This window comes from Centropristis striata, chromosome 16 (genome assembly GCF_030273125.1).
Source record: "Centropristis striata isolate RG_2023a ecotype Rhode Island chromosome 16, C.striata_1.0, whole genome shotgun sequence".
Taxonomy (NCBI): domain Eukaryota; kingdom Metazoa; phylum Chordata; class Actinopteri; order Perciformes; family Serranidae; genus Centropristis; species Centropristis striata.
In genome coordinates, this window is record NC_081532.1 from 7873500 (window position 1) to 7899334 (window position 25835).

At 36.7% G+C, this 25835-nt stretch overlaps 3 protein-coding genes across 4 annotated transcripts in view; 1 reads left to right on the plus strand and 2 right to left on the minus strand.

Annotated features, from left to right (window-relative positions):
* On the minus strand, positions 1–10117 carry l2hgdh (L-2-hydroxyglutarate dehydrogenase). The gene is made up of 10 exons (XM_059352979.1): positions 9924–10117; positions 7985–8100; positions 6749–6900; positions 6496–6627; positions 5665–5827; positions 5540–5574; positions 4221–4388; positions 2779–2936; positions 2267–2398; positions 1–1837 (listed from the first exon to the last, which is right to left on the minus strand). Exons 1-10 carry the CDS (start codon positions 10007–10009, stop codon positions 1642–1644), a joined length of 1338 nt encoding a protein of 445 aa, XP_059208962.1. The 5' UTR covers positions 10010–10117; the 3' UTR covers positions 1–1641.
* Positions 8599–15945, plus strand: dmac2l (distal membrane arm assembly component 2 like). 2 transcript variants are annotated; one of them, XM_059352997.1, is made up of 6 exons: positions 8599–9168; positions 10121–10277; positions 10407–10503; positions 12025–12233; positions 13694–13865; positions 14371–15945. In XM_059352997.1, exons 2-6 carry the CDS (start codon positions 10193–10195, stop codon positions 14483–14485), a joined length of 678 nt encoding a protein of 225 aa, XP_059208980.1. In that variant the 5' UTR covers positions 8599–9168; positions 10121–10192; the 3' UTR covers positions 14486–15945. The 2 variants fall into 2 exon arrangements, with proteins under 2 accessions (XP_059208980.1, XP_059208982.1); XM_059352999.1 differs by lacking the exon at positions 8599–9168 and having other exon boundaries at positions 10262–10277; positions 10397–10503.
* cdkl1 (cyclin dependent kinase like 1 (CDC2 related kinase)) overlaps positions 15620–25835 on the minus strand; it is a 14468-nt gene continuing 4252 nt past the window's right edge. Inside the window, exons 4-10 of the mRNA XM_059352985.1 lie at positions 21869–21941; positions 21429–21519; positions 19561–19761; positions 18584–18666; positions 18310–18366; positions 17105–17266; positions 15620–16414 (exon numbers count right to left, since the gene is read on the minus strand). Of these exons, the coding sequence (XP_059208968.1) occupies positions 16313–16414; positions 17105–17266; positions 18310–18366; positions 18584–18666; positions 19561–19761; positions 21429–21519; positions 21869–21941 (769 nt within the window). The 3' untranslated portion in view covers positions 15620–16312. The remainder of the gene's footprint in view (positions 16415–17104; positions 17267–18309; positions 18367–18583; positions 18667–19560; positions 19762–21428; positions 21520–21868; positions 21942–25835) is intronic.

Here is a 25835-nt window from a genome sequence, read left to right on the forward strand (position 1 = left end):
TGCAAATAAATCCGCTTTATTTCCATCTCATTATACAAGGCATACACAGTAAAAACAAGCTCTAGCAACAGCATCAAAAGTATGCATCAGGCTTCATACAGTATGTTTGTTGCTGTGATTCTGCCTCCTTGTGGACAAACTGAATAAGTGCCTCATTCAGCATTAACAAAAGGAACTGCTGCTAAAGTAAAAAAGTACCAAAAAAAAAGCAAAAATGTAGCACAATAAAGTTTTCTCTCCAAGCACACTCATTTGAATAAGCTGAAGTTTTGCCAAAAAAAATCTGCTTTGCTTCTATTTCTTCAGAATATAAAGGCTTTATTTATAAGCCACATGGCACAAACCTCAACTTTGGTACATTTGAAAATACAAAAATACAAAATTTTTCAACATTCATTCATTGGTTGATATATTTAGCAAGCTGTGAAGCTTCTGAAGCTATAACAAAGAGCAAATCAAAGTAGAATTATATGAAAATATCACCCACAAACACACATAAACAACAGCAAAGTGTTCTCAGTTTACATCAATGTAAATATGACATATGACGAGAAAATTTTGTGTAGATATGATTTTAAAGTTTCTTTAATTTTAATATTATTTTGGCAGAATAAATGCCTCCCAAAAACAACCCGTTTACTTTATTAATTGTGCGCTCTGCAGTTACAACTGTGCGTTTCATTTAGTTTCAGCATTTTTTTTTTAATAAACGACATCCAACCTTCTCATACTATGTTCACATCCAAAACAGATTGTTAAAACTGATGTTATTGATGCTGAACCGTTTTTAAAATACCTTAATACTTACTACTTTAATATACATTAATATGTAACTTTTCTGCATTAAAATGTCTAAAAACAACTAAATCAGTTTTCCATATTTTGTTGAGTTGTGCATTTTAATCAACATCAAAATCAACATTTTTGCAGTTTTCAGATCTTGGACATTAACAATTTTATATTATAACCGAATGAAGGATTTTAGTTGTCTGGATCTTAAGATGTCAGAAAAACAAGCTGATTAGACGTTAGCAGCAGCTTGACTTTCAGCCCCTCTGGGACGTCCTGTGTCCACCAAATAGCATTGGAAAAACACTGATTTTTAACATGAAACCATGTTATTCAGTGTTTTAACTGGTTTTAATCACCAGGTCCATTAATAATGAAAAGGACACCTCTGTGGATAATTCGGCAAAAACCTGAAGAATGATAACTGAAGACGGACTGCAATCATGGCACTAGTGGTGAAGACTACAACTCCCATGATCCCATGCAACTTCACCAAACTCAATCATTTGTTATTGATTTGATTGAGAGTCCGCTGGCACCAGAAAATTACATATTGTGCGTTTAACATTTTCACTTTCTTTTTTATACAGAAGTGCATAGAAAAATGATTATTTACTTGAAATGTGGTGGAGTAAACATATTATGCAACTTAAAACAGCACGACTAAGGTAAAAACAGTCGTGAAAATGTGATCAAGTCAACGATATTTCTACTTCCTCCCCCTAAATTAAGGCTTGACCTGTAATAAAAATGTCTCCACGATGACAGTGATGCTGAGGTAGTGACAGCTTAAGTTTGACTTTAAGCTGTATTATGTTGACTCTCTTTTTTTTCCTCCTGCGATGTGTTTCTCTACAGTGCGAAGCGACTCTCCACTTCGTCTGCAACCATTTCAGCGATGGCGAGGGAGGAGGTGGCTGCAGGCGAGGGAGCGTTACGTACATGGAGCACCCGGCTGCCCACGTCCCCGACCCCGCCATCGAACACAAAGTCATCCACAAGGTTTCCGTCTCGGTCGAGAGCCTGAGCTCGAACTCCTGCAGGACCCCTGCAGAGGAAACAGAGATCACAGACTCATTTTAGCTCCAGAGTTAAATACACCTTACACAAACATCTGATTAGGGTTGTCACAATACTAAAATTTTCAACTGGATACCGATACTCAGGAAAATATTCAATACTTGATACCATTTTCGATACCACAAGGATAAAAACAAAGACCCCAAAATTTAACTGAAATATTTATATTAACAAGAAAAATGCAACATGTAAAAATGAACAGAACCACAGGTTTAATATTTATAATAAAAGAGGTAACGAAAATAAGAAACTCGATACTTTTGAAAATGAGTATTGTATCCGGATACAACGTTTTAGTATCGATACTTTTTTGAGTATCGATACTTTTGACAACCCTACATCTGATACATAAACTGTAGTGTGCATGCATTTTTTAGATCTCGCATTGCTGCTTTACCTGAGCACATCACTCAGCGAGAGTTGAGGGATGTACTTCTGCAGGATTTTAACCTGTGCGTTAATGAAAATCCCTCTATACATTTCTCCAATCCCATAAGTTATGTTCTTCAGTACCAGCTTCTGAAGGCCCCTGAAGGTAAGAAAGACAAGCATTTAATACTCTGCACACAAAATACACTGTAACTAGATGATTTTTTTTAGAATCTGCAGTCATGGAAAAAAATATTAGACCATTTTCCATGGTTTTCTTGATAATAACCAAATCCTTATAAAAAAAACATGGAAAATGTCTAGCCCTTAAGTTAAACTATTATGAGCTTTTTTGTTGTTGTCGTCATTATACCGTCATTGTACCTTTAGTTGTACCAGGCATTCAAATAAACAAGAAATTGAAGAAAACAATAGTCTAATATTTTTTTTCCATGACTGTATGTTTCAAATCTTCTTAAAAAGCATTTCCAGGACACAGCACAAATACAAAATAAGACCAGATCAAATATCCCGTTATACCTGAATGAGACAGCATCTGCAAAGTCTCGAACATTGAAGTCGTACAGTTTGTATCCCTCCCGTTTGAAGGCGAGGACGGCGTTGGGGCCGAGCCAAACACTTCCATCCATCCTCGGGGTGAAGTGAACTCCAAGGAAGGGGAAACGAGGGTCAGGGACCTGTACAGATGTTTTATAGAAACAAATTAAATCAGCAACAATAAAGTATGTGAGAATCATTTAAATTAATCAAATAACAATATGTAGAACATAGAAGAGTTCAGATGGGCATACTGATTTCAATACTCTTATTGATACTTTGTTCCATAATTTGGTGCACAAATAAAGATGTTAAAAGACGTAAATAGTAAAGTTTTGCCTGGAAACTCACTCAAAAACAACGTAGATTGATAAATAGAACTACAGGTACGAGGACAAATATGTAATTTTGATTTTGAGTAAACTATCCTTTAAAAAGTCAAAGTAAAAACTTGAAACTGCTAATATATACCGGTCTTTTTTTGAGAGACCCTACTCTGATAAGAACAGTATATTGTAACATTTTATAAATCCTTAAGTGAAACCTGATACAAGTTCCAGCATTTAGCTTTAATTATCTTGATCTTGAACTCTTTAGAGTTTAATCTGCAGCCTCAATGACTAAGTAGAGCTGAATATGTTCGAGACCGTAGATAAAGACTTTTTCTGATAGTTTTCTGCACTCGGGTGGTGCTTTCATATCTTTAACACACCGTAATGGATCGTAACTAAAGGCAATGCAAGCTTGTTTAAATGTTAAAGAATGGTTCTACTTCCAGAAAAAGCTGGACTTAAAAACAGCTATACCTGACAAACATAATTAAATTCCTGTAACATTTAAACAATTCAAATAATCATCTCTTTCTACCACTTGGGGCCGCCACAATTTAAAGATTGAGATTTTACACTGCCCTGGAAAGTGACGAGAAACATCTCTAGAGTCCATGAAACCACCTGCACATTACTTCTTTATAACGTGAAGACAGAAAAATGAAGCAACGTCGAGCCTCTACATCAGCTGCCCTCTAAAGTTCTGGCTTGAAACTCCATGTCAGATTTTTTTTAAATTATATTTGGCCAAGAAAAACCGGAGATAATGTCAAATATTTTTAGTATAAAAATATTGAACTAGAGATTATCTTCATTTTACCTGTTAGATGTAATATTCGCAACCTGTGTTCATATTTGCAACATTTAAAATTCTGTGTATTGAAATATAATTTTCAAGATAAGATTTTATGTTTTCCTTTGTTTCTTTTGGGTTCAACATTTTTATCAAGGAAGTCAAAGTTAAAAATTAATTATCAGGACATATAGGTGAGGTAACGCTGAAAAAAGATTTTTTAACAGATTTTTTAAAGGACATAATAGCCCAAGATTTCAGAGGGTTAAAGAGTTGGGCTTCAGGTTCTTCAGCAGACTTACAGGGTAGATATTTCCCTTGACCAGGTAGTGTTTCTCCGGCTTCAGGACCAAATAGTCTCCTCTGAAGGGGACGATCCGAGGCTCCCGGCTGCATCCAGATATCTGTGACAGGCGGTCTGAGTACAGGCCTCCACAGGTCAGGACGTAACGACACCGCACCTCGTTACCCTGTTAAGACAACACATGCTTATTTCAGCAGATCTCTCACAAACCTCCCAAAATGCTCTCATAGTGGTTATATGGTATATTAGAACTCTGGAAACACAGATCTACTGGCTTAAAGATCAAACCTTTAATGTTTTATAAATTTGGGCAATTTGTTTTTTTTTTCATTGGATTGAGGGTGCTAAAACTTTGAAGAGAGGTCTCGTCTGTGGAAGAATCTGGACAACCGTCCTTAGTAAGACTCATACATGAGACTTGTTTAAGGGTGTATTGTAACATTTCACTGCTTATATGTCTGATCATGTATTAATTAATTTGGTAAAATGTAAAGTTTTTATCGTCATTATTATATATGTATTATTAGATTTTATTTATTATGGCTTATTTATTTATTCTGATTATATTTTCTTTATTCTGGTTTATTTATTATTATATTAAAATGTATTCTGGTTATATTATAATTATTATGGCCTTTTTACTCATATTATTATCATACCTGTTGCTGCTTTAATTATAATTTATACATCATATTTTATATTAGATTTTGTATCGATTATTTTCTGGTTTATCCTTTAAATTTTATTTTTTCCAATAAACGTGGGGCCCACTGCTGGCTTGTATCAGCAATAATGACACTGTTATTCATGATGATGAGGACACTTCCTTAAGGTTGAAAAGAGATTTTTTTTTAATTTTATTTCTTATTCTTTCTATGCTATTCTAATATTTTACTCTAGTTTGTTTTATTGTATTGTTATTTACTTATGTTGTTATGCAATAATTTTTTGTTTACTGTGACTGCACTGATTCATGTTGGGGTTAGTTTTGTTGAAGCTCTGATGTAGGGTGAATGTGATGTACCTTTCTGTACTGTCTGCAGAAAATGAATAAAGAAATCTAGAAAAATAAATGAATAAATATATATATATATATACACACATTTTTTAAAATCATTTACCCAATACATTTATTTATTTTTATCATTATGATGGGGATGCTTGTTTGGCAGCTTTGTAAAGAAAAAGTTGCTCTTATGTTTTCTTTCATAATGTTTGGCTTAAACCAATAAAGACACAAGATACAACACCTTGCAACAATGGAAACAAGAGAAGACAATCGAAACATTGTGATGCTTTTATCTGCATGCTTGTTACCTTTTTGTCTCTGACTGCGATCGGATATTTCATTCCTGAAAATAAATAAAAAACAGACACATATTGAGGTGGACTTTACAGATCTTGTTTAAAAATGATCGCACTGATAGATTCATGTTTCTGACCTTCAGTGCTCCCAGCTGGGCTCTCTTTAACCATAGAAATGTCACTGATCTCAGATTCAGTGACCACCGTGCCGCCTGCCTCCTCAAAGTCTTGTCCGTACCTGAGAGCCACCTTCCTCCAGTCCACGATGCCGGTGTAGGGCGAATCTAACGCCATTATACCCTGTGAGGAACAACGTTAGAATAGTTTTTGATTTTTCATCCGTTTTAGTTTTAATTTCGTTGTGAATTTTTGTTTTCAAATTCAGTTCGTTTTTAGAGTGAGTTTGCTAGTTTTAGTTTATTTTTTATTTTTTGAAAATGCTTAGTTTTAGTTTACTTTTTATTAGTTTTAGTGTTAGTTTTAGTTTTTTTGTAATGGGCTATGTGTTGGGTGCGAGATTCAAAGAGGTCCTAATAAATTTTGCCTTTATTTCCTTTGGTTTATCCATCTCAGCCCCAATAAGGTTATTAACTCTTACAGTTCTGGGTGTTTTGAATTTTGGTTCGAGTGTAGACATCCCAGTCTCAGTTAACATATTTACCATGTGTTCCTGCAGGTTCAAATAGAAACACTGGATTATGTATGAAAAAAGTCGACAAAGACGAAAAATAAGGACATTTTCACTATATTTATAGTTAGTTTTGTAATCACAAAATACGGTTTCAGTTAATTATCTTTTTTTTTTTTTAACTCTTGTTTTTATTTTTATTTCAGTTAGCTAAAATGTTTTTTCAATTCTAGTTTTCCTTATTTCGTTAGTTTTCGTTAACTATGAGGAAACACACTATAGACCCTCACTGCCATCTTTTCTATTACAGGAGCAACAACAGCACCTCTAAGACTCTTACCCTGCAGTACGGCTCTCGCTCTCGGATTCCCTTGGCGTCCACGATACTGAGGTCACGCACATTGTTCTTCTTGCCGCGCTCGTATAGAGCCTGCAGTCTGGGTATCTCCTCCTGCTCCAAAGCCACGATGAGCTGCAGAAATACATGATCAATACTAAAACAGACCAGACACCACAACGATCCATACAGTAGAGTTTGTAGCGCATTCATTTTTAGAGTTATGTTGTACTTTTCCATCTGGTTAAAGGCAGACCTTTCCACATCTGTTGTAAGGGAGTCCTTTCTTGTCGCAGTACTCGTAGGCTAAAGTGGCTCCTCGCACACACAGACGGGCCTTCAGCGAGCCCGGCGTGTAGTAGATCCCGCTGTGAATGACTCCACTGTTGTGCCCACTCTGGTGCATAGCTGGTGAGTTAGAAAGTGAAATAAAAGAACAAGATGAAGGAGAAGAAACACAGAAAAAGCAGGGTTTATTAAGATTAATAGAGACATATCACCAGACTTTTTTCAGTAAATATTATATACCTGCATTATTCATTTGTTCAAGGAGAAAAAATATGACTCTGAATAACGTATTGTGGTGCTACAATTTTCTTATTCTATAACTATTCTTCTGAGGCCAAAAATGTCTCATAGGACTGTAACTAACAACTATTTTCATTATCAAATAATCTGCAGATTTAAGTCTGAAAATAGTGAAAATGCCATTTTTTGTGTTTACATTAAAGATTCATTGATTATCAAAATACTTCATTTTTTGTCAGTCAACTAATTGTTGCAGCTCTACTGCCAATCACATTACTGACAGCCATTAAGCAAATGTTCTATTACTTTAAAAGCCACTAATGTCTATGAGCAGTATACTCATGTATATTACACTTTCACCTGCTATACTTTTTCTGTGCAATAAACATCATATTTTTACAGTATATGTAATTAAACTTTTGTTTATTTAGTTGTGATTTAAGGCATTTAAGATTCTAACTTCTTTTGTTGTGGTTTATTTATGTTTCATCCACCTACTGCGAGCCTATGCAACAAAATTTCTTTCAAATGTGCATTGTTGGTGTCTAGCTCGAATGACAATTAAGTCTTTCTAAGTCTACACAGGGTTCCCAAGTTAGACTGGCAGAACATTTAGGTTAACTTAAATATTTTATTTCTAAGGCGCCTGCAAAAAAATTTCAGCATTGCAATAAAGTGACACGGCTAGCTTTCAGGTCTAAGGGTGTCTGCAGGTGTTCAGCAGTGAACAGTGCAGCACAATGGCAGGGTAACAATTCCTGAACCCAATACCCATGAATTAAAGATAAAACTTGGCACTTAAGCCCCACAGCCATTGCTCTGTTTCAGATCCAATGTACTGGAGTTCAGAGTCATTGCGACAAAAAAATTATATGACTTTCGATGTGCTCACTGGCTGCACTGCATGCCTGGTTTTAATTACTGTGATGTACAAAATGTTTTGTTCGTTCCAGACTCAACCCACAGAGCTCTTTTTCTTTCTCCAGCAGGACGAAGCTGAGGGACGGGTGTCGCAGAATGAGCTCTCTGGCCGTGGCCAGGCCCACGATGCCAGCTCCCACCACGGCCACGTCATATGTGCTGAAAAAACAGACGGCAGCGATGTTACTGACAGTTCACATTTAAGATGGTCACTGATAACTAAACCTGTTTACATGTTGCAAAAGGGAGAAAGTAGAACAGAATATTTAGGTCACTGGTTCAAAGTCCAACTGTACATGACTAGACGAGCGGCCGATAGACCTTTGACACTGATTGGTGGGGAAACCAATGACACAAGTGTGTTAGTTAGCAGCATATCTGTGTCTCCAAAGAGAAAATCCAGCTCTGTCACAAGGCTGCATCAAGTAAATCCCTTTATAAACCTAGTTAGCTCAGACTGCTATCTAGTGGGTGTAACCAGCAGTTACAGTTGATCTAACTTGTCCCCAGTCGACCACAACATTTCACACGATGAAGCATTCGTAATTTGGAAGAACACAATGTTCAAGCCTGAGAGAACAACACAACTCAGGATGTTGGGAACAGTCAACATCTGTTTTCATTATTTAAATTAAAACCAGGCAAAGTGCTGTAAAGCTCCACATGGGAGGAACTAATAAACAAGAGTGAAGAACAAGAAAGAAAAATGTTTGGGAGCATCACAGCTTCTTTATCTACACCTACACATGGATTCAGCAGCACCTAAGAAATATGTGCTAAAATGCAAATGTTAAAAACGTTGCTTCAAGGATTTTCCTCAGTGTGCGGTCAGATTAGTCGAACAGAACTGTCTGAACTTGTAAAAACATGTTCAGATGTTCTTTCTCTGTGATACAATTCAGGTTATGACATCTTGCTGGTTTCTTCAACCAAGAGGAGAAGTTAAATATGTATTATCAATCAATAAGTGACAACCTCTATATTTCACAGTTTACTTAAAGCAGGATGCAGAGGCGACCTGTTGCATAAGTTGCATGCCACGGTCCCAAAAAGCCTGCAGATTCTGTGGGGAAGGCCTGCAGCATGTGTTTCATATTAGTTCTCAAGAGTTCAAACAAGCCGAGTGACACTGACAACGAAATCCGTGTCTTTCTGAAGTGAGACTATTTGTTCTCTGACAAAAGTTTAAGGGCATGCAAATCTGGATGGAGCAGGAATCGTGGTGGAGTAAGTATTCAAGACCTTTACTCAAGTAAAAGTAGCAATACTACACTTTAAAAGAATATGTTACAATTAAAACTCCAACTTCGAAGATGTACTTTTGTATTTGAAGTAAAAAGGAAACATTTTAATCAATTTAAATCAGTCAAAATTATTTAAAACAAGTGAAAGGAAAAGCAGCATATCATCATATCTGAAAAGCATGATTTTACAAAGCACATGACCTAAAAAGGTTATCAACACTGATTCATTTCTGTCGATCAATCAATAAACTAGCTACCATATCAGCTTTTTATTTTAATTTAAAGTAAGGTGTGTAATTGTAGGGCAATGAAAGTACCCAGTTTTACTCTGAAGTGTAGTGGAATAGAAGTAGAAAGTTGCATGAGATCAAAATACTCAAGTAAAACACCTCAAATATGTACTTCAGCACAGTACTTAGGAACATATACTTAGTTACACTGTACAAGTGGGTACACTGCAGACAAAACTGTTTTGTGTGCATAAACAATGTGGTGAGGGGAACAGATCAGGTTCTGCAGAAACGTTACGCAACCTGGTTCTTGGTGTTGAGTGTCCTTGGAAAAGACTGCTGGGATCAATTAAAAGTTAAGTTATTCAACCAGGTAGCGGCTCGTCTGCACCTTTCATTAACTTCTCTGTCTGTTGGTGGGTAAAAAGTGACCCAGAGAAACGTGGATTAACTTCTCACGTGTAATTAAAGTAGACTAGCACACTGTGAGAAGTCATGTCAGTCTTACCTGTGCAGCCGTCTGGTTGTAACGTCTTTTAACGCCTGCGCTGCTCCAACAGCCCTAAAAGTCGCGCCGCTGAGTGTCCGGATCATCGTCACAAAAGTCCAACAACACCTCACAGTCGCTTCTTCATTGTACAACTATCAGAAAGACTTGGCTGGCTTGTGTTTTTATTGTTTCCTCCTCCCGGTTTCGGCTGCTAGCCTCCCATCCTGCTGCTCGCTCCTGAAAGTCGAGACGTGGCCACGCCCCCTGCGACGCTCCGGTTTCAGCCAATGAGAGGGCACGTTTTCTCCTACGTCACTGAGGTCAAGGGGTACGGCAATGGACGCACCTCGGATGTAAACAGTTGGAGGACAGGTGAGATTATTTTGTCTAAATCTCTTGTGACGCACTTCCAATCGTTTGTTTAACTCTTTCAATTTATCGTATAATAGTAACATAATATTAGTATTTTAATAGTATGGTTTATTTTTGAGTCTTTTTCAGATATGAGGCTTTTATCTAAGGCAGTGCAGTCTGCTGTGGGTCAGAGTGAGAGGAGCCGCAGACACTTCTGGGGCTGGCTCAATGCAGTCTTCAACAAGTGAGACAACATTATTAATGTTATATTGTAAAGAATATACATTAGTATATGGCCACATCCCCCGATTAAAAAATAGGACACTGGAAATCACGTAAAAACCCCTGAATGGATTAAATTCAGAAGTGAGTGTACCTGTATGTGTTTACTACAAAAAAAGTTTCCCAGTTTATGCATTAGATGTCTTGTATCTTTGTACTGCATTTAGTTGAATGTACGTTTTTCAAAGCAACCCACCTTTTTTGGATTGGGGTTGTAAGTGTGCAAGCATGGACAGACTATGAAAACAGTCTATGAATTGACAAAACCCTCATTACTCACCTCAAATAGCTTAATATAAACACAAAAACCTGCTAGTCACCTTTCATCTTGTCTTTCACATGTTTATAGGTATGTCTACATGTAAACAGTTTACTGTTTATAGTTGACAGTAGCCTTTATTCACAGCTAATTAAAAATACAATCTAGAAGTTAGTCTATTAACTACTTTTTCCTGTTTGTATTATTATTATTGCATTTAACACACTTAGTCATTGGTCCCATTTTTATTTGGACTGTTATATGTTATATTATATATATTTTACTTTTTTTTAAATGTACATATTGTTGTTATATATTGTTGTACAATGCACATATTTTTTACTTATTTCTATTTTTCATCATAATTTCTCTATGTTTATACATATGTGCCCGTCTATTTGAGAATGAACAATTGTAACACAATCACAAATTTCCCCCTGGGTATTTCTGATTCTAATACATCAATGCTGCAGTAAATCCTACCTTCATGATGGCTATAAAGTCCAGTTTTTGTAGAGAACTGCTTTTACTATTAGCATTACAATTAATGTTTTTATGGTTTAAATGACAAAATAACTAAAAAATTTAGATCACTTCTCTCAATGTTTGCTAATGTTATTTGGGGGATGATTTACAGGCAATGTGTTGCTAAATATACATTAGTGATGTAGATATGATAACTAAACATACAGTGGAGAATACAAGAGTCATTTTACTCTGCTGTATGTTCAGGATAGTGTGTTTGTTGCCTTCACAACCAGAAAATGACATTCAGGTTATAGTACAACATTGTGATAAAAGTAATCTCATATTCACAATGTTCATACCTGTCTAGCTCTATGTTGCAGCATGTATTATAGCAAAATAATTACATATTTTTGTGACCTACAATTTAAAAAGAATGTAGAGTGGAAACTACCAAATATTTCTAAAATATAATATATTTTTTATCAACACTTAATACACTGTAGAAAAACAACAACAATGTATTCAACTAAAAAAAAGCAAATTAACATATTTTTAAAGTTATAACCAGCCAATAGGGTATTTAACTTTATAAATAAATGAACACATGGCCAAACAGTGGGTGATTTCCTCAGGTTAGAACAACTGGTTCGGTGGGCAGGTTGCCTTTGTGCAGACTGACCCTCTTGACTCCTGTTTGCATTACATCACATTTCATCAGCTTGTTCAGTACAAAAAGTGTTTGTTGATCTTCATCAGGGTGGACTACGAAAGGATCAAAGCTGTTGGTCCGGACCGAGCTGCAGCAGAGTGGCTGCTGAGATGCGGTGCCAAAGTTAGGTTTCAAGGTTTCGATCGCTGGCAGCACGACTACAACGGACTGCCAACTGGCCCTCTGGGCAGATACAAGATCCAGGCGATAGACGCCACCGAATCCTGCATCATGTTCAGAGGGTTTGACCACCTGGGTCAGTGTTACAGTGCAAAGAATATTATGTTCTTGTTCTTGTCCTTGTGAATTGTCCCGCTCTCTGGTTTTAGACAATATATAAGATTTCATTCATTTGGCTTCTTTAGTTAAATTAAAAATGGCTTTTGCAGTCCCTATGGGGAAAGAAATGCCTCCATGTTTATCATAGCCAAAAGCTTATAACAGAGGAACTGTAAGGTGAAATGCATGAACGCAAGACTTCATTTAAAGTGTAATATCTTCCAGTTCTTTTTGGGGGGTTTTCTCGATTAGCATGAGGCTAAAACACAACTGAAACTAAATCAGTTCAAACATGGCTCAAAAAAGTTATTTTGGACTATTTCATGATGAATCTAATTTAAATAACAAGTGAAACATGCTTAATGCCAGAACTTTGCAAATCACCACATACCTTCTACATCTGGTCAACTCACCTGTATTAAATTATAAACCTCTGGTCCTAACCTGATGGGAGCTGGGAAGTTTTTAGTTTGTGGTTTCACTGGATAGACATTATAATATAGACTGTAGAATGTGTATTAAAAAAGAGGTATTGGGTAACTATGTAAAGTAAAAAAAGGAAGAAAAAACGAAAAGGTAACCCGGCAGGCAGGTGGGTTTTAAGACGATAATGTAGCCTTAAAAATAGTCGACAATTGGCAAAATGTTGATTTAGACCAAGAATCATTTAATAATGTTATAAAGAAAAGAAATATATATAATAAAGAATATCACTCTGAGCAGTCATTTGATACCGGTTTTCATTAATCTGTGTTACAGAAATATTTCCGTCAGAATCAAACGAGTATCAAGTTTCAATCCCCAGCCCTATCAATGTTGGATTAACAGACTAAAGAACCTGATCAAATCAAAGATTAAAGCTTTGCTCAGAAAGTGTAAATTTTGCATTAACTGTGTTAACATGAGCTTGACCTCCACCGTTGACCTGAAAGTGATTCCCCTCTTTGTTAACAAGAAAGGAGAAAGTGCATCTCTCCCAGACTGATTATCCATAAGTGACGCAAGCGAGCGGGATGTTTTACACCGTGCGGGCACGCACAGTGCAGCGTCTGTGACCTGGTTGGCGGCTGCACTCACACACACTTTGGTGCCAGAGTCCACAAAGATTTATTTTGGTGTAAAGTCCGTCTTATGAAAGTAAATATGTTGCCAGAGCTTGTAGACTTGATGTGAGAACTTGTTGTACAAAAATCTGAACTTGTATGTTTAGATTTTTCACGTGTATAAAATATAAAAAGGAGAGGTTCCCACTCATAAATAATAAATATGTGTGTACAAATGCAGGATACAATCCCTATAAGGAGGTCAGGTAAGTTAAGAGGTGAAAGCAGTACACAGTTCACATATTTGTTCTCTCACATCTTGCAACATATTTACCTTCTTTGCCCTTTATGGCAATCTAATCTGTAAAGATTGTGCTGTTTTTTGTTTTTCTAGATGGTTTGGAGCACTTGGAGGAAATCAAGTTCTGCAAGTGTATCTACATCGAGGACACCTGTCTGGAGAGGCTGAGCTCCATCGAGAACCTGCAGGGGAGTTTGCACATGATGGAGGTGGTGTCGTGTGGAAATATCACCGATAAAGGAATCATCGCTCTGCACAAACTCAAGTAAGTGTTTGTTTTTGCACCCTTATATAATATTACCAGAAAGAGGTGAATTAAAATGTTTGGTAACACTTTATAATAAGGTCCTTAATAACCATTAATTAGCAAGTAATAAGCCATTGTTCTCGCTTTAGATCCAGTAGTTGCAAAAAGCATAGTTAACTTATAGTTAACTTATAATAGATGAGCAATAAAGTATATTTTAATATCAATAAGCAAACAAAATAAGATTAAAAAAAGGCATGGCAAAGACATAATGGGTGGGTCATGGGTGTTTGTAATGCCATTATTAACACTTATATAAGCTTATAAACACACAATAATGTTAATAAGCATCTTGTAAGGACTTACAAAGGCCTTATTACTTGTTAATTAATGGTTATTACAAGGACCTTAATATAAAGCGTTACCAAATGTTTTCCTTGCAAAGAAATATGCTGTTAAAACAACAATGATTCATCAGTTTTGTTGATTCAGTGTCCTAATTTGATTTATTCATTTCATGCAGGAACATGGAGTATCTGTTTCTCAGTGATCTTCCCGGCATCAAAGACAAACAAACAACAGTGGACAGACTACAGACGGCGCTCCCACGTCTGGAGATATCCCTGGACCTGGACTGATTGAGAAACAGCTTCCTGTTGTAATAGTAAAATATAAATGCCTTTTTTTTAAAAGGTTTTCAAAGTGAAAGACCCAAAAGCTGAAGGGTTTGCATCACCAAACATTTAGATCCTTCAGCTACAAGTGTTTTTTCAAGTGAATCATTAAGTCGTGTGGAGAACAGGAGCATGGGAAAATATTCAGGTGGATGTGTCACCTTTCAGCTTGAAGTTTAATGAAGCTTTAAAGGGATAATTCAGAACTGTATGAGGTTGTATGAGGTAGTTATTCATAGTCGTTTTATGTCTTCAGTAGATTGTGGTCTGCACTCCCCCAGTTGGGTGAAGCAGGCAGGACAACTGACTCAGCAGATAAGCAATGTACTGATGTGGACTGGGACAGCAGAAAGACATATTTTAGCCTCCTAAAAGATCAGTATCAGTGTGTAAGAGTACGCCTTATTTACAATATTTTTCACTGTTAAGCCTTGCCGTCAATAAGTCCTTTCTGAAAAGAATCTATGCTCTCTTCAAAGCCACCAGACTCCATTGACAAAAACACTAATTTAACCTTGCAGAACACAGGAGTTGCTGGTCAACTGCTGCCTTGATCATTTAGTTTGTTTGTGTTATTGTGCGAGTGTGGTGTCTTACAGGGTTAGTTCAGTTTCACCAGAATCACACAATAACACAAGCAAACTACATGATGGAGGCAGTGGTAGACCAGCAACTCCTGTGTTCTGCAAAGTAAAATTACTGTTTTTGTCAATCGAGTTTGGTGGCTTTAAAGAGAGCACAGACAGCGGCTTTAGTTCCCCACATAAACTTAAACAGGGCAGTCTGACAGCAAGGTAAAGAGGTGAAAATATTCTAAATATAGCTTTTTTTTAGGTGGCTGAGGCTGCATCTAGCATTTTTTTCAGAGCACTTAAAGTTGAAAATCTCTGAACTTTTCAGATGTGCTACTGGTGTCGTCATGGTAACTCCTTTTCAGAGCAATATCACAAAAAAGACAGAAAATCCTGTTGGTGGTAGCAGAGGGATCATAAACGGACTCTGGATGAGTACCTCATACAACCTTTCTCTAAAAAAGTACAAACTATGCCTTTAAAAAAACAATCCAGCAAAGAGGGGGGGTAAATGAAGCACTTTAAATTGTTGACACAAGTTTTTGTTGATATGTTGATCTATTCTGTTTATTATATTCTCAATATTGAAGGTATTAAAGGTTATTTCATATATACAAAGAGAAAAAAACAATGTGTGAAAATTAAAAGGATACAAGAGTCTTTAAAACCACTTCTCTTTAGATTAATTTGGCATTTGTTCAGTATCTGAGGACAGACAGATGGCTGTGAACATCCTTAGCACCAAAGTTCCACAGATAATGAGTACAATGTGTGTTTTGTTGCTGCTTCATGCTAGTAAATGTGGGTTAAAGGAATATTCACTCCTGACTTCAATAAATAGTTTCAGAAATGCTCAAGAGTCAAAGTTTGTGTCCTACATTATAACTTAACTTGAGACTTAAAATTAGCTACAAAAAACATGTCACTCTTTTTGAAGAGTCCATTGTTTAAAAAAAACAAAACATTTGGCAAACCAGGCAAGGCAGCAGAGAAACCTTCAGTCTACTGAGCGGGCAGAGCAGCACGTCGCTCCTTGTCTTTAAACATCTATACAAAATACAAATCAGCTTGAAAGGTAGGCAACAGACATAAACCAACAGTCCACATGTTGGGGAATAGTGCATAGACTGACATCAGCATCAAGAGACAAAAACTGCCAGAATCCGCTTCATTTCCTGAGTTTTTCAGAAAATTCTGCTCGTCGATGCTGTTGGAGGTCTCAGATGTTCGGTAGGTGGTAGTTAAACTTGCGGAGGTTGTTGTAATATTTTTTATTGTCCAAAGCTGGAAAGATGCTGCTGCTGGTCAGCTGTGGCAAATACTGCATAGAGGAAAAAAATAAATCAAGTTTCAGGGACAATTTTTAGAGCATTTTGACAGAACATGGATACAATTATCTGAGATCTAGTGATTGGAATAGGTATGGAAGCCCATTTACACCAATGTGTTGGGGGAAAAAAAGTAATTATAATGTATGATAATATAATGAGAAACTCTCAAAATAATGACAATCTCGAAAACCATTGGATTTTAGTCTGACAACAATTCAACCTCTGGGGACAATTTTTCTGGGGCTGCTGTGTAGCTCATGGATACATAAAGTGATACAGCATTGGAGGTGGGCCCCCATTCATTCCTATGAAAGTTGCTCAGTGTACTGCCAGACATAAGAAATATCTGGATCATCTGGCCAAGCTGCCCAGCAAACTTAAACGGGAAATAAAAAAATTTAATTGTGCGGCTCTTTTTAGACTTAACAAATGCTGTTGGACTTAATTGGTTTAAAGGTGATCTTCCAATAAGCTAAAATGTACTTTCCCTTTTTTACTTGCTTGTTGTCCCAGAATTTCTTTCAAAGAAAACAGAACTTTGCTTGCAGATTTTAGAGATGTTGGTTAGTTGATTGGAAGATATGCAGTATAAAAAATAAAAAAAACACTGACACTTGGGCTAAATGCTGCAGCAGATTGGTGTTTTCTAATCATTATTCATCACACGGAGGGCTACTGACCCCGGGGGGAAGGTGCTTGCGAGGTAAACGTGTCCTCTTGTTGCTGGAGCGGTCCTGCTCTCGAGAGGTGCTCTCGCTCTTTTCTCGCAGGCTGTCGAAGTACGGATGTTGGAGGAGCTGCTCGCAGGTCAGCCGCTCGGACGGGTCCATCCTCAGACAACCCTGAACCAACAAAACCACCAACAAGAGACAGAACAGGTCAGAGCCACATGACTCATTTCACTATACTGCATATGAAAAACATTTGATTTTTTAACAACCAAATCTTATTTCTAATGCTGCTGAAACATGACACTTAATACTGTCTATAATGAATATTGCATATTATCTATAACATTTATTGAAAACAATATTCTTGAAGAAAATACATCAAATTATTTTTACAATCACGGATGCTTGTTTTCTTTAAAACATGGGTCTCAAACTCGCGGGCCAATTGCGGCCCTCGTGACGATATTTTGTGGCCCCCACCTTGATATGAAAGTTTAATGTGAGTTTTATATGAATGGCACTTTACCGTGTTGTGTGTGGAAGGTCCCTTTAATTACTTTTTTGGGTAATTTTGTGTCTTTTTAAAATAATTTTGTGTCTTTTTTGGTAATTCTGTGTCTTTTTTTAATAATTGTGTGTCTTTTTTGGTAATATTGTGTACTTTTTTGGTAATTTTGTGTCGTTTTTAATAATTTTGTATAATTTTAAAATTATTTTGTGTCTCGTTTGTTCGTTCTGTGTCTTTTTTTGGTCATTTTGTGTCTTTTTTAAGTAATTTAGGTTTTTTTCAGTCATTTTGTGTCTTTTTTTGGTAATTTTGATAGTTCCTCCAGCAGCCCCCAGGTAATTTGAGCATGAGACCCCTGCTATAAAACAACATTTGACTAGAAAGACTTATTTAAATGTGCACATCCCTCATCACCATGAGATCTAGTTTCTGTTTGACCAGCAGCTGTCGTGAAGATTTTGTGAAACAAAAATGGTCAGAATTATGCAACTAAATAAACTTGGAGTATTTCCTCTGATTTGTTGTCACATGATTGAATGCTTTTCTGAGATATATATTTTCAAACAATTAAAGAAATGTTGTAATACATGCACATTTCACTGGATTAAAATTTAAACACAAATTTTGAAATAAATGTATTTAGATCTTTCCTGTGGAGTATTAAAACATGACTCAGATTATAAGATGACATAAATGATGCAGTTACCTTCATGAGACTCAGAGCTTGATGTGAGAGATTTGGATATTTCTGCTCCAAAGGTTCCTGCAGAAAGGAAAAAATACAACGATTCAGTGTTTTGTGATATCACAGTTTGAATATGATCGGCTGACTCCATTGACTTTCCTCAGCTGACTTTTCATTATTTAACCTTTGTGTGCTGCGTTAAGGCAGACACAACTCACTGAATACTAAATTTACAGGTAAAACAATCATGACAGTTTCTGATGCAGCTCATTTAGGGTGTTTAGGAGCATCTCACCATCTCTTGAGGCTCTGGGATTGAAACTCCACAGAAGAACTGGTTGTTACTGAAGACCTGCTGGTGTCGAGGGATCAGATCTCCTGCAGACGACAACAAAGAAAACATCACACAGAGTCAGTAAAACTAATTTTGTCTATTTATTTACTGTCAAAATACTCCTATGAATGTATATATGTATATTTCATGACAATAAAAAAAGAAAAATGTTTTTCACAGATTTATGAAACAAATCGTCGGTTCAGAAATGGACTCAAATATCCAAAATACAAAATCCTCCATCTGAAATGATTAACTTCATATAATCCTTATAAATCATACAAAAATTGACATATTTAAAAGTTGGAGTCTGCAACTGTGGAAAAAGTGTGTGGATTTTTTAAATGAACACCCAAACAAATGCCCTTTCTCCTGTCATTGCAAATGTTTTTACAGTCTCTTTCCCACTGCCTCTCCTATAGATATATATATATTTTCCCTGACGTGTGCACAAGCACGAATAGTGTTGTGTGGCTCAGTCCAATCCACTTTTTTCTTTTCTGCATTCACAGATTTGTTTTCAGTGGACAGACAGACTGGACAGGTAGTGGAACATGAACATGATGGTCTCTGAATTTGAGGAACAGCGTATTGGATTAGAGTTGCTGACTGCACCTTGCATGTATCTGTTACCATTTTTTCTAGGTAAAGCAAAGTTAAATATTTTATGCTTTGAAATTAAAACTTCATTGACTTAATTTAACTACAAATGTTCTGTTTCCCGTTCATTTTGTTTAATTTTAATGTGCTTTTTTCTGTTTATTCTGTAAAAGACAGTAAATATCCATGTTAATGATCCTCAATCATAAGATTAAAGGTCCCTTTTATGTGTAATTTTTTAAAGTCCACCACTGTGAGGCAGACTGGAATATTTCTCACAGTCCAGTTTGTTTTATTTGCAGGTTTCCCTTCAGAACGGCTGCAGGCTGACTGATTACCGAGAGTCTTTCTGATCAGGTACAGCTGGTCCATGTCAGACTTCCCGGGCCACAGAGGGATCCCCGACAGCAGCTCAGCGAACACACAACCGATGGCCCAGACGTCCACCGGAGGGCCGTACTGAGTGTCTCCCACCAGCAGCTCAGGGGCCCGGTACCAACGAGTCGCCACGTAGTCGGTGTAGTAGTCACAGGGACCAGCTGGAACACAGAAACACACGACATGAGGCAAAGGATCCGACCTTTCTATCAGTGAGAAAACTAACCAAGTGACGTATTTTATAGATATTTCATGCTTTATTCAATCCACAACAGAACAACTAACAAACTGTAAAATTAACCCAAATAGCACTAACTGTACACTAACACTAACTGTAGGAAGTTTGTTAAAAAAATTAGCAATGTGGATGCATTTTGAGATGATTCCTTCTTCCTGTGAGCATTGCATCATTCCGGTTATTTTTCAGAAACTTTTAATATAATTCTCTGTCTGCATTATATATTGTTTAAACTTCAATCATACATACTTAACAGGCTTCTACTGACATAAAAAAAAAATCCCTTTTTTCGAGGGTGGCCTGGCCAAGACAGGCAGTAGCATAAATAAAAAGGTAGAGTAACAGACAAAACAACAACAGAGACAAAAAGAGAAAAATAATCTGCACTGGAATATCTCATGTCTCCTCAGTTAAATGTTTTAAAAAAAACAACAAACATCTGTTAACTACTAATGTTAATAATAATCAGCCATGCTCCTGTTATTTGTAAACTTTTATTTAGTGAGTTGTTGCATGTTTTGTAATATAATGTGCAATATTCATAATGCACAGTAAAAAGAATAAATTGTGCTCAGTTTTGAAAGAGTATTTTTTTCTTACTTTTAGACAAGTCGACTTTTCTAGAAAGTTTAAACTTCCATTTTATTGTCAGGCTAATTGGCTGTAAGGAGCATCCCTAAATAATTCACTCTGATACTCAGCTCATCTGCATAAAGTTAACCAAATGTGTACTACTGGCATTTCGGACCAAACAAGACTCTATTTCTGAGTTTGTGACAGAAAAAAGTGCAGATTTTAAAAGAATGGTTATTGTATATAATTAATTAATACTAAGTATTGTTTGTATCAATAGATCAGAACTTCCTGTCAGTAAAACTTTTGCAGCTGCACACCCAGTGGTGGAAAAAGTATTCAGGTCCCTTACTTAAGTACAAGTACTAATACATACTAATAACACTTTGAAATTACTCTCCTACAAGTAAAAGCCCTGCATTCAAAAATTACCTTGGTAAAAGTAAAAAGTATCAGCATCAAAATGTACTTATAGTATCAAAAATAAAAGTACTTGTTATGCAGAATGACCTCACTCAGATTGTTAGTTGTAAAGTTATTCTAAAAACATAATTATTATTATTATTGATACATTGATGTGATTTAACTTAATAAAGGTAGGGCTCATTTTAACTACTCAATAAACTGTTAAGTTTTAATTTAAAAAAAAAAAGTTGAATCACTGCAAATGTATCATGTTTTTTATTCTAAATCTCGACCTGAAAAGTAACTAAAGCTGTCAGCTAAATTTGGTGGAATAAAAAGTACAATATTTGAATGAAATTGTAGTTGAGTAGAAGTATAAAGTTACATAAAATGGAAATACTCAAATAAAGTTCAAGTACCTCAAAACTGTACTTAACTCCAGTACTTGAGTAAATGTCATTAGTTACATTCCACCATTGTACACACCCAAAACCCACAGAATTCAATGACTGAAGCCATAAAATACCATAAAACCAGCTCCACTGGATGCAACATGTTAGTGTCCACCAGGTGGCACCGTCAAATATGTAACAGCTGCTGATAAAAACTTACTGAGGATCCGGGCGAACCCAAAGTCACACAGTTTGATGACCTGGTGTTTGGTGATGAGAATGTTTTCCGGCTTGACGTCTCGGTGAATGCACTGCAGGAAAATAAATGGTTAAATGAAATCACATCATTAAAAGCTCAGATGCTTGTGGTTGTGAGATGCTGAGAATAAAACAGGGCTGTGTGAGAAACAGGAGAGAGGGACAGTGCAGTTAAACGGGGGCCCTTGCAGCATTTGTTGTGTCTAAGTGATACATTAACTGCTGGTCAGCCAAGGGGAAGGAATTCTAGTTAAAAAAAAAAAGCCATAAAGCAGAAAGCTGTGAGGGAGGAGACTGGGGGAATTCAAAAACAAGCTGAAGGAAAGCTTTGACAACTGAAACATAAACTGGAGGCTACATGAAGAGACAGGGGAGAGGAGAGATTAAATAAAAATCACTTACATTCTGTTTGTGACAGAAGTTGACAGCTTGAAGTGTCTGCCAGGTGATACTTCTCACAAGGTGCTCTGGGACTCTGAGGGACGAGGAGGACATTATTTCAATAAACATATTACATTAAATAACTTCTGAGTATTCTTCTCAACAACTAAGCAGACATCTATTGATATTGAAGGCCATAAAATCTGTCTGAAAGCTCCAGAAATCGTCCAGTTTGTGGATAAGATAAGATAAGATGAGATAGGATGAGACGAGACGAGACGATATTAATCCCAAAGGAAATTCTGGTTCCAGATTGCTCCAAAGTTACAAAAACAATCACAATATAGGATAACATAGGATAAGAAAACCAATTAAAAAATAGGCAACAATAACGATATATAATATAAAAAAAAAAAAAAAAAAAAGTGTCTAAGGCAGGGATGGGCAACTTAAATGCTGGAGGGGCCACAATTTTTCATCAACACTACCACAGGGCCACATATAGGACCGTGCACTTAACCAGATATGATGAAACTGCAATTTTAAATATGTTTACAGTGCAGTAACTTAACATATTTCACGCTCAAATGCATGTATAACAGTATAAATAGGAATACAAAAGGTTTGAAATAAATAAAAAATAACCACTTACTGTGATTTATTTTTGATCAGTGCAAGAACAGCAGACCAACATTAATTGCAGAAGTAATTTTGTGCATTTTTACACTGCACTTTTAAGACTTCATGCTCAAATGCATGTAGTTGTACAGAGGGCCACTTCAAGTGAGGGTGCAGGCCGTATGCGGCCCCCGGGCCTCCAGTTGCCCATTCCTGGTCAAAGGAGTAATCTTGACTTTTTAAATCAAACTAAGATTTCAGTTTGTTTTAAGTCGCAGTTACTTGTTACAAAGAGGTTTGGTTTTTGGTCTTGGTTGTCAGCAGGATTACGAAAAAAAACTCCAAACCCCATTTTCATGAAATTTGGTGAAAAGGTGCAGCATGGCACAAGGAAGAACCCAGAACTTTAGAGTGGATCTGAGTCAGATGGCAGATACACAAATTACCTTTTCCTTTCATTAACATCGCGATATAGTGTTGATATAGTATAGCCTTAGCTTATTATACCTAACTTGTACCTAACTCAGTCCAAAACACACTATTTACACACTAGTGACTATAACTTACGGAAGATGATTAGGGCCACATATAAAAAAAAATTTGAGTTCTGACTCTGAATTTCTGACTAAAGTCAGAATAAAGTCAGAAATTCAGTTTTTAAGAAAAAAGTCTGAATTCTGAGTTTAAAGTCAGAACTCACTTTTTTTTTCATGTGTGGCCCTAATCCTCTTCCATAATACCTGAGGTTCATATGTCAATCATCTTTTTTTATATAATGTATTATACATTTTAATTTCCCTTTCAAAACTATTCCACAAATGGAATTTTTGAATATTTAAAATTTCACGTCAATACAGCCAATAATTGGTATGATATTTCAGTATATTATATACTGTCCAAAACAAAAACTAATTTACACACTGGTGAGTTTTTAAATTTTTAATCATCTTATTTTAAATGTGTATTACACATATGTATTACCCTTTCAAAACTATTCCACAAATTAATTCCTTTTTTATGACTTTTATACATTTGCATTCTGTTGGAAACTGATGTGCAAAGTCACGTTGGTCACGCTTGTAATAACCAAGTTATAACAGTTCATCCTGGGGGACACATGAATGCACGTAGCAAATTTCAAGGCCATACATCTAATACTTTCACTAAAAGCCACATATTTCAACCTCATGCTCATGCTAGAGGAATAATCAGTAGATCACCAAAGCCATTGAGGTTCATCCTCTGTGGATCATGAATGTCCGCACTAAATTTTACGCCAATACAGCCAATAATTGTCTTGATATTACAGTATATTATATACTGTCCAATAGAGATAGACCAATATATCGGCCAGCGGATATATATCGGCCAATATTTGCGTTTTTTTACTTGTATCGGCATCGGCCGATACGTGCATGCATTCTCCGATCAATTAGTCCATTTCACTGAGCCAACACCAGACAAGGCTCGGTGCAACATCTGCCATTCTCTGGTGAGCTGCTGCTGATACCAGAAAAAAGAAAAACACAAGCCACTGAGGTTCATCCTCTGTGGATCATGAATGTCCCACTAAATTTCACGTTAATACAACCAATAATTGGTACGATATTTCAGTCATGAGAGACAACATCAATCATGAAAAGATGAATCCAATAAAAGAAGTTTGGATGTACAACTCTGCCGTCCTCTCTAGTATCTAGCTGTGTTTTCAGACGTCTGTTCCCCTCAGAGAAGAGATGTCTGCCCGTCTGGATGGTGAACACTGCCGCTTTGTTGGTTCAGGGACCGTCATCTATCAGTGTTGCCGGGGGAATGGCTAAATCGAGCCTTGTGACTGGCAATTAATAACAATCTCCGCCCCTTCTCCCCACTTTGTTTTCTCTTCTTTTGAACCCTCTGTGTCCAGGAGGCTACAGGCCAGGACCAGAGGGGGAGACCAGACAGCGAAAACACTCCGTATAAAATGTGGCCGAGCCTAAAGAGTCCCGACGGCTCCCCGCCTGCAATGCATTCTGGGAGAGCATCACTGTAAACATTCCACAGCGAGCAGGTCAGCGTCCCCGGGAGACGAGCGTTGTGCCCGTCTGAGGCGGACAAAGCAGCGTGTACTGTGTGGTGTATATGTAATGTAGAGATAATAGAAAGTACACAGCGCTTTGCCAGATTTATGCTCTCATTATCTCAGTTTATGTCGGTACAGTAAACCCAGCTGTGTGCTCATTTCATAAAGCTCAGAAAAAAGTCCTTAAATAGAGAAATACATTAATTTTATTGCATTACTAATACAAGCTTTTACTGCTTTATAAACAGGGCTGAGTGGTTCAAATCTATATCATGATATAAAAATCAATTCTAAGTTATTTCTGGTAGTACTGTAGTGATGTACTTGAAAACTTGAAACAGATTTTTGCATACAAAAAAATTACAGCTGATGATTTGTCGATTAACTGATTGAAAGAAAATCAATTGGGGTACTTTGGTAATTTGGTTTACTACTTCAACGTTTTTGCTAAAATATATTTTCTGCATTGTGCAATGTCTGTAAAATGCAAAGTACTTCCAGGAAAACAAGTGCTAAGCTAACGGTGCGTCCACAGCAGACGCAAAAGGAATTTTCGCCTCACGTTACTTGTACGAGTATGAACGAAGCTCCACATTTGTGTTTATTCACATTACCCTTGCAGGACACTGTGATATTAACCACTATTGCTGCTTTGATTCTGTTGTAAATGTCTCAGATATGTCAAAAAGCAAACATCGTCCTGTCTGGGTTCATAACATTATCCGGTGGTGCAAACAGCTCAGTGAAATTCACCATGTTCTCCAGGAACTGCATCTGGGTGACCATTGCGCCTATAGCTGCATGTATCCAAAATATACACATTTTGCTGTGATTTATTTGCAATGAATGAATCAAAAGCATGCCAAAATAACTGCATCATGATGCTGATGCGTAAAAAGTCTGAATTCATGCTTTGTTCTGTCTGTCTGCAAGGTGAAAAGCAAGCAACTTTTAAAATGCTTGTTTTTTTAATGGAGTCTGGCTTCATCAGGGCTATGCTATGCAGGACAACCTTAATGCTGCCAGGTGGTCGAGTCGGAATATGTAAAATATTGATTGTGATTGTGCCGGTTGTGGAAGTGTTGGCTGTTTGGTGAAAACCCTTGAGTGCTGCCTGGAAGCTGGGGAAGGAAAACCTAGTTGGTCCTTATACTTTGGTTTGTGTTCTAGTTGGAAGATATTTTAGGTTATTATCGATGTCCGTTGGATAGTAGTTTTGTGTTGGCCGTCTATAAATAAATTCTATTTTTCTTTAACTCAGCTTGCCTGTGTTTTTTTTTAATATAACATCAATAGTTACTCCCAAAC

Excerpts from the sequence above, each read along its gene's own strand:
- l2hgdh (XM_059352979.1), bottom strand. The coding sequence starts at position 10,009 with ATGATCCGGACACTCAGCGGCGCGACTTTTAGGGCTGTTGGAGCAGCG. Across the intron at positions 8,101-9,923 it reads ACAACCAGACGGCTGCACAG|CACATATGACGTGGCCGTGG; the intron begins GTAAGACTGACA and ends CTGTTTTTTCAG. Across the intron at positions 2,937-4,220 it reads TCAAGGGAAATATCTACCCT|GTCCCTGACCCTCGTTTCCC; the intron begins GTAAGTCTGCTG and ends ACATCTGTACAG.
- dmac2l (XM_059352997.1), top strand. The coding sequence starts at position 10,193 with ATGAGAGGGCACGTTTTCTCCTACGTCACTGAGGTCAAGGGGTACGGC. Across the intron at positions 10,278-10,406 it reads TGTAAACAGTTGGAGGACAG|ATATGAGGCTTTTATCTAAG; the intron begins GTGAGATTATTT and ends AGTCTTTTTCAG. Across the intron at positions 10,504-12,024 it reads CTCAATGCAGTCTTCAACAA|GGTGGACTACGAAAGGATCA; the intron begins GTGAGACAACAT and ends GATCTTCATCAG.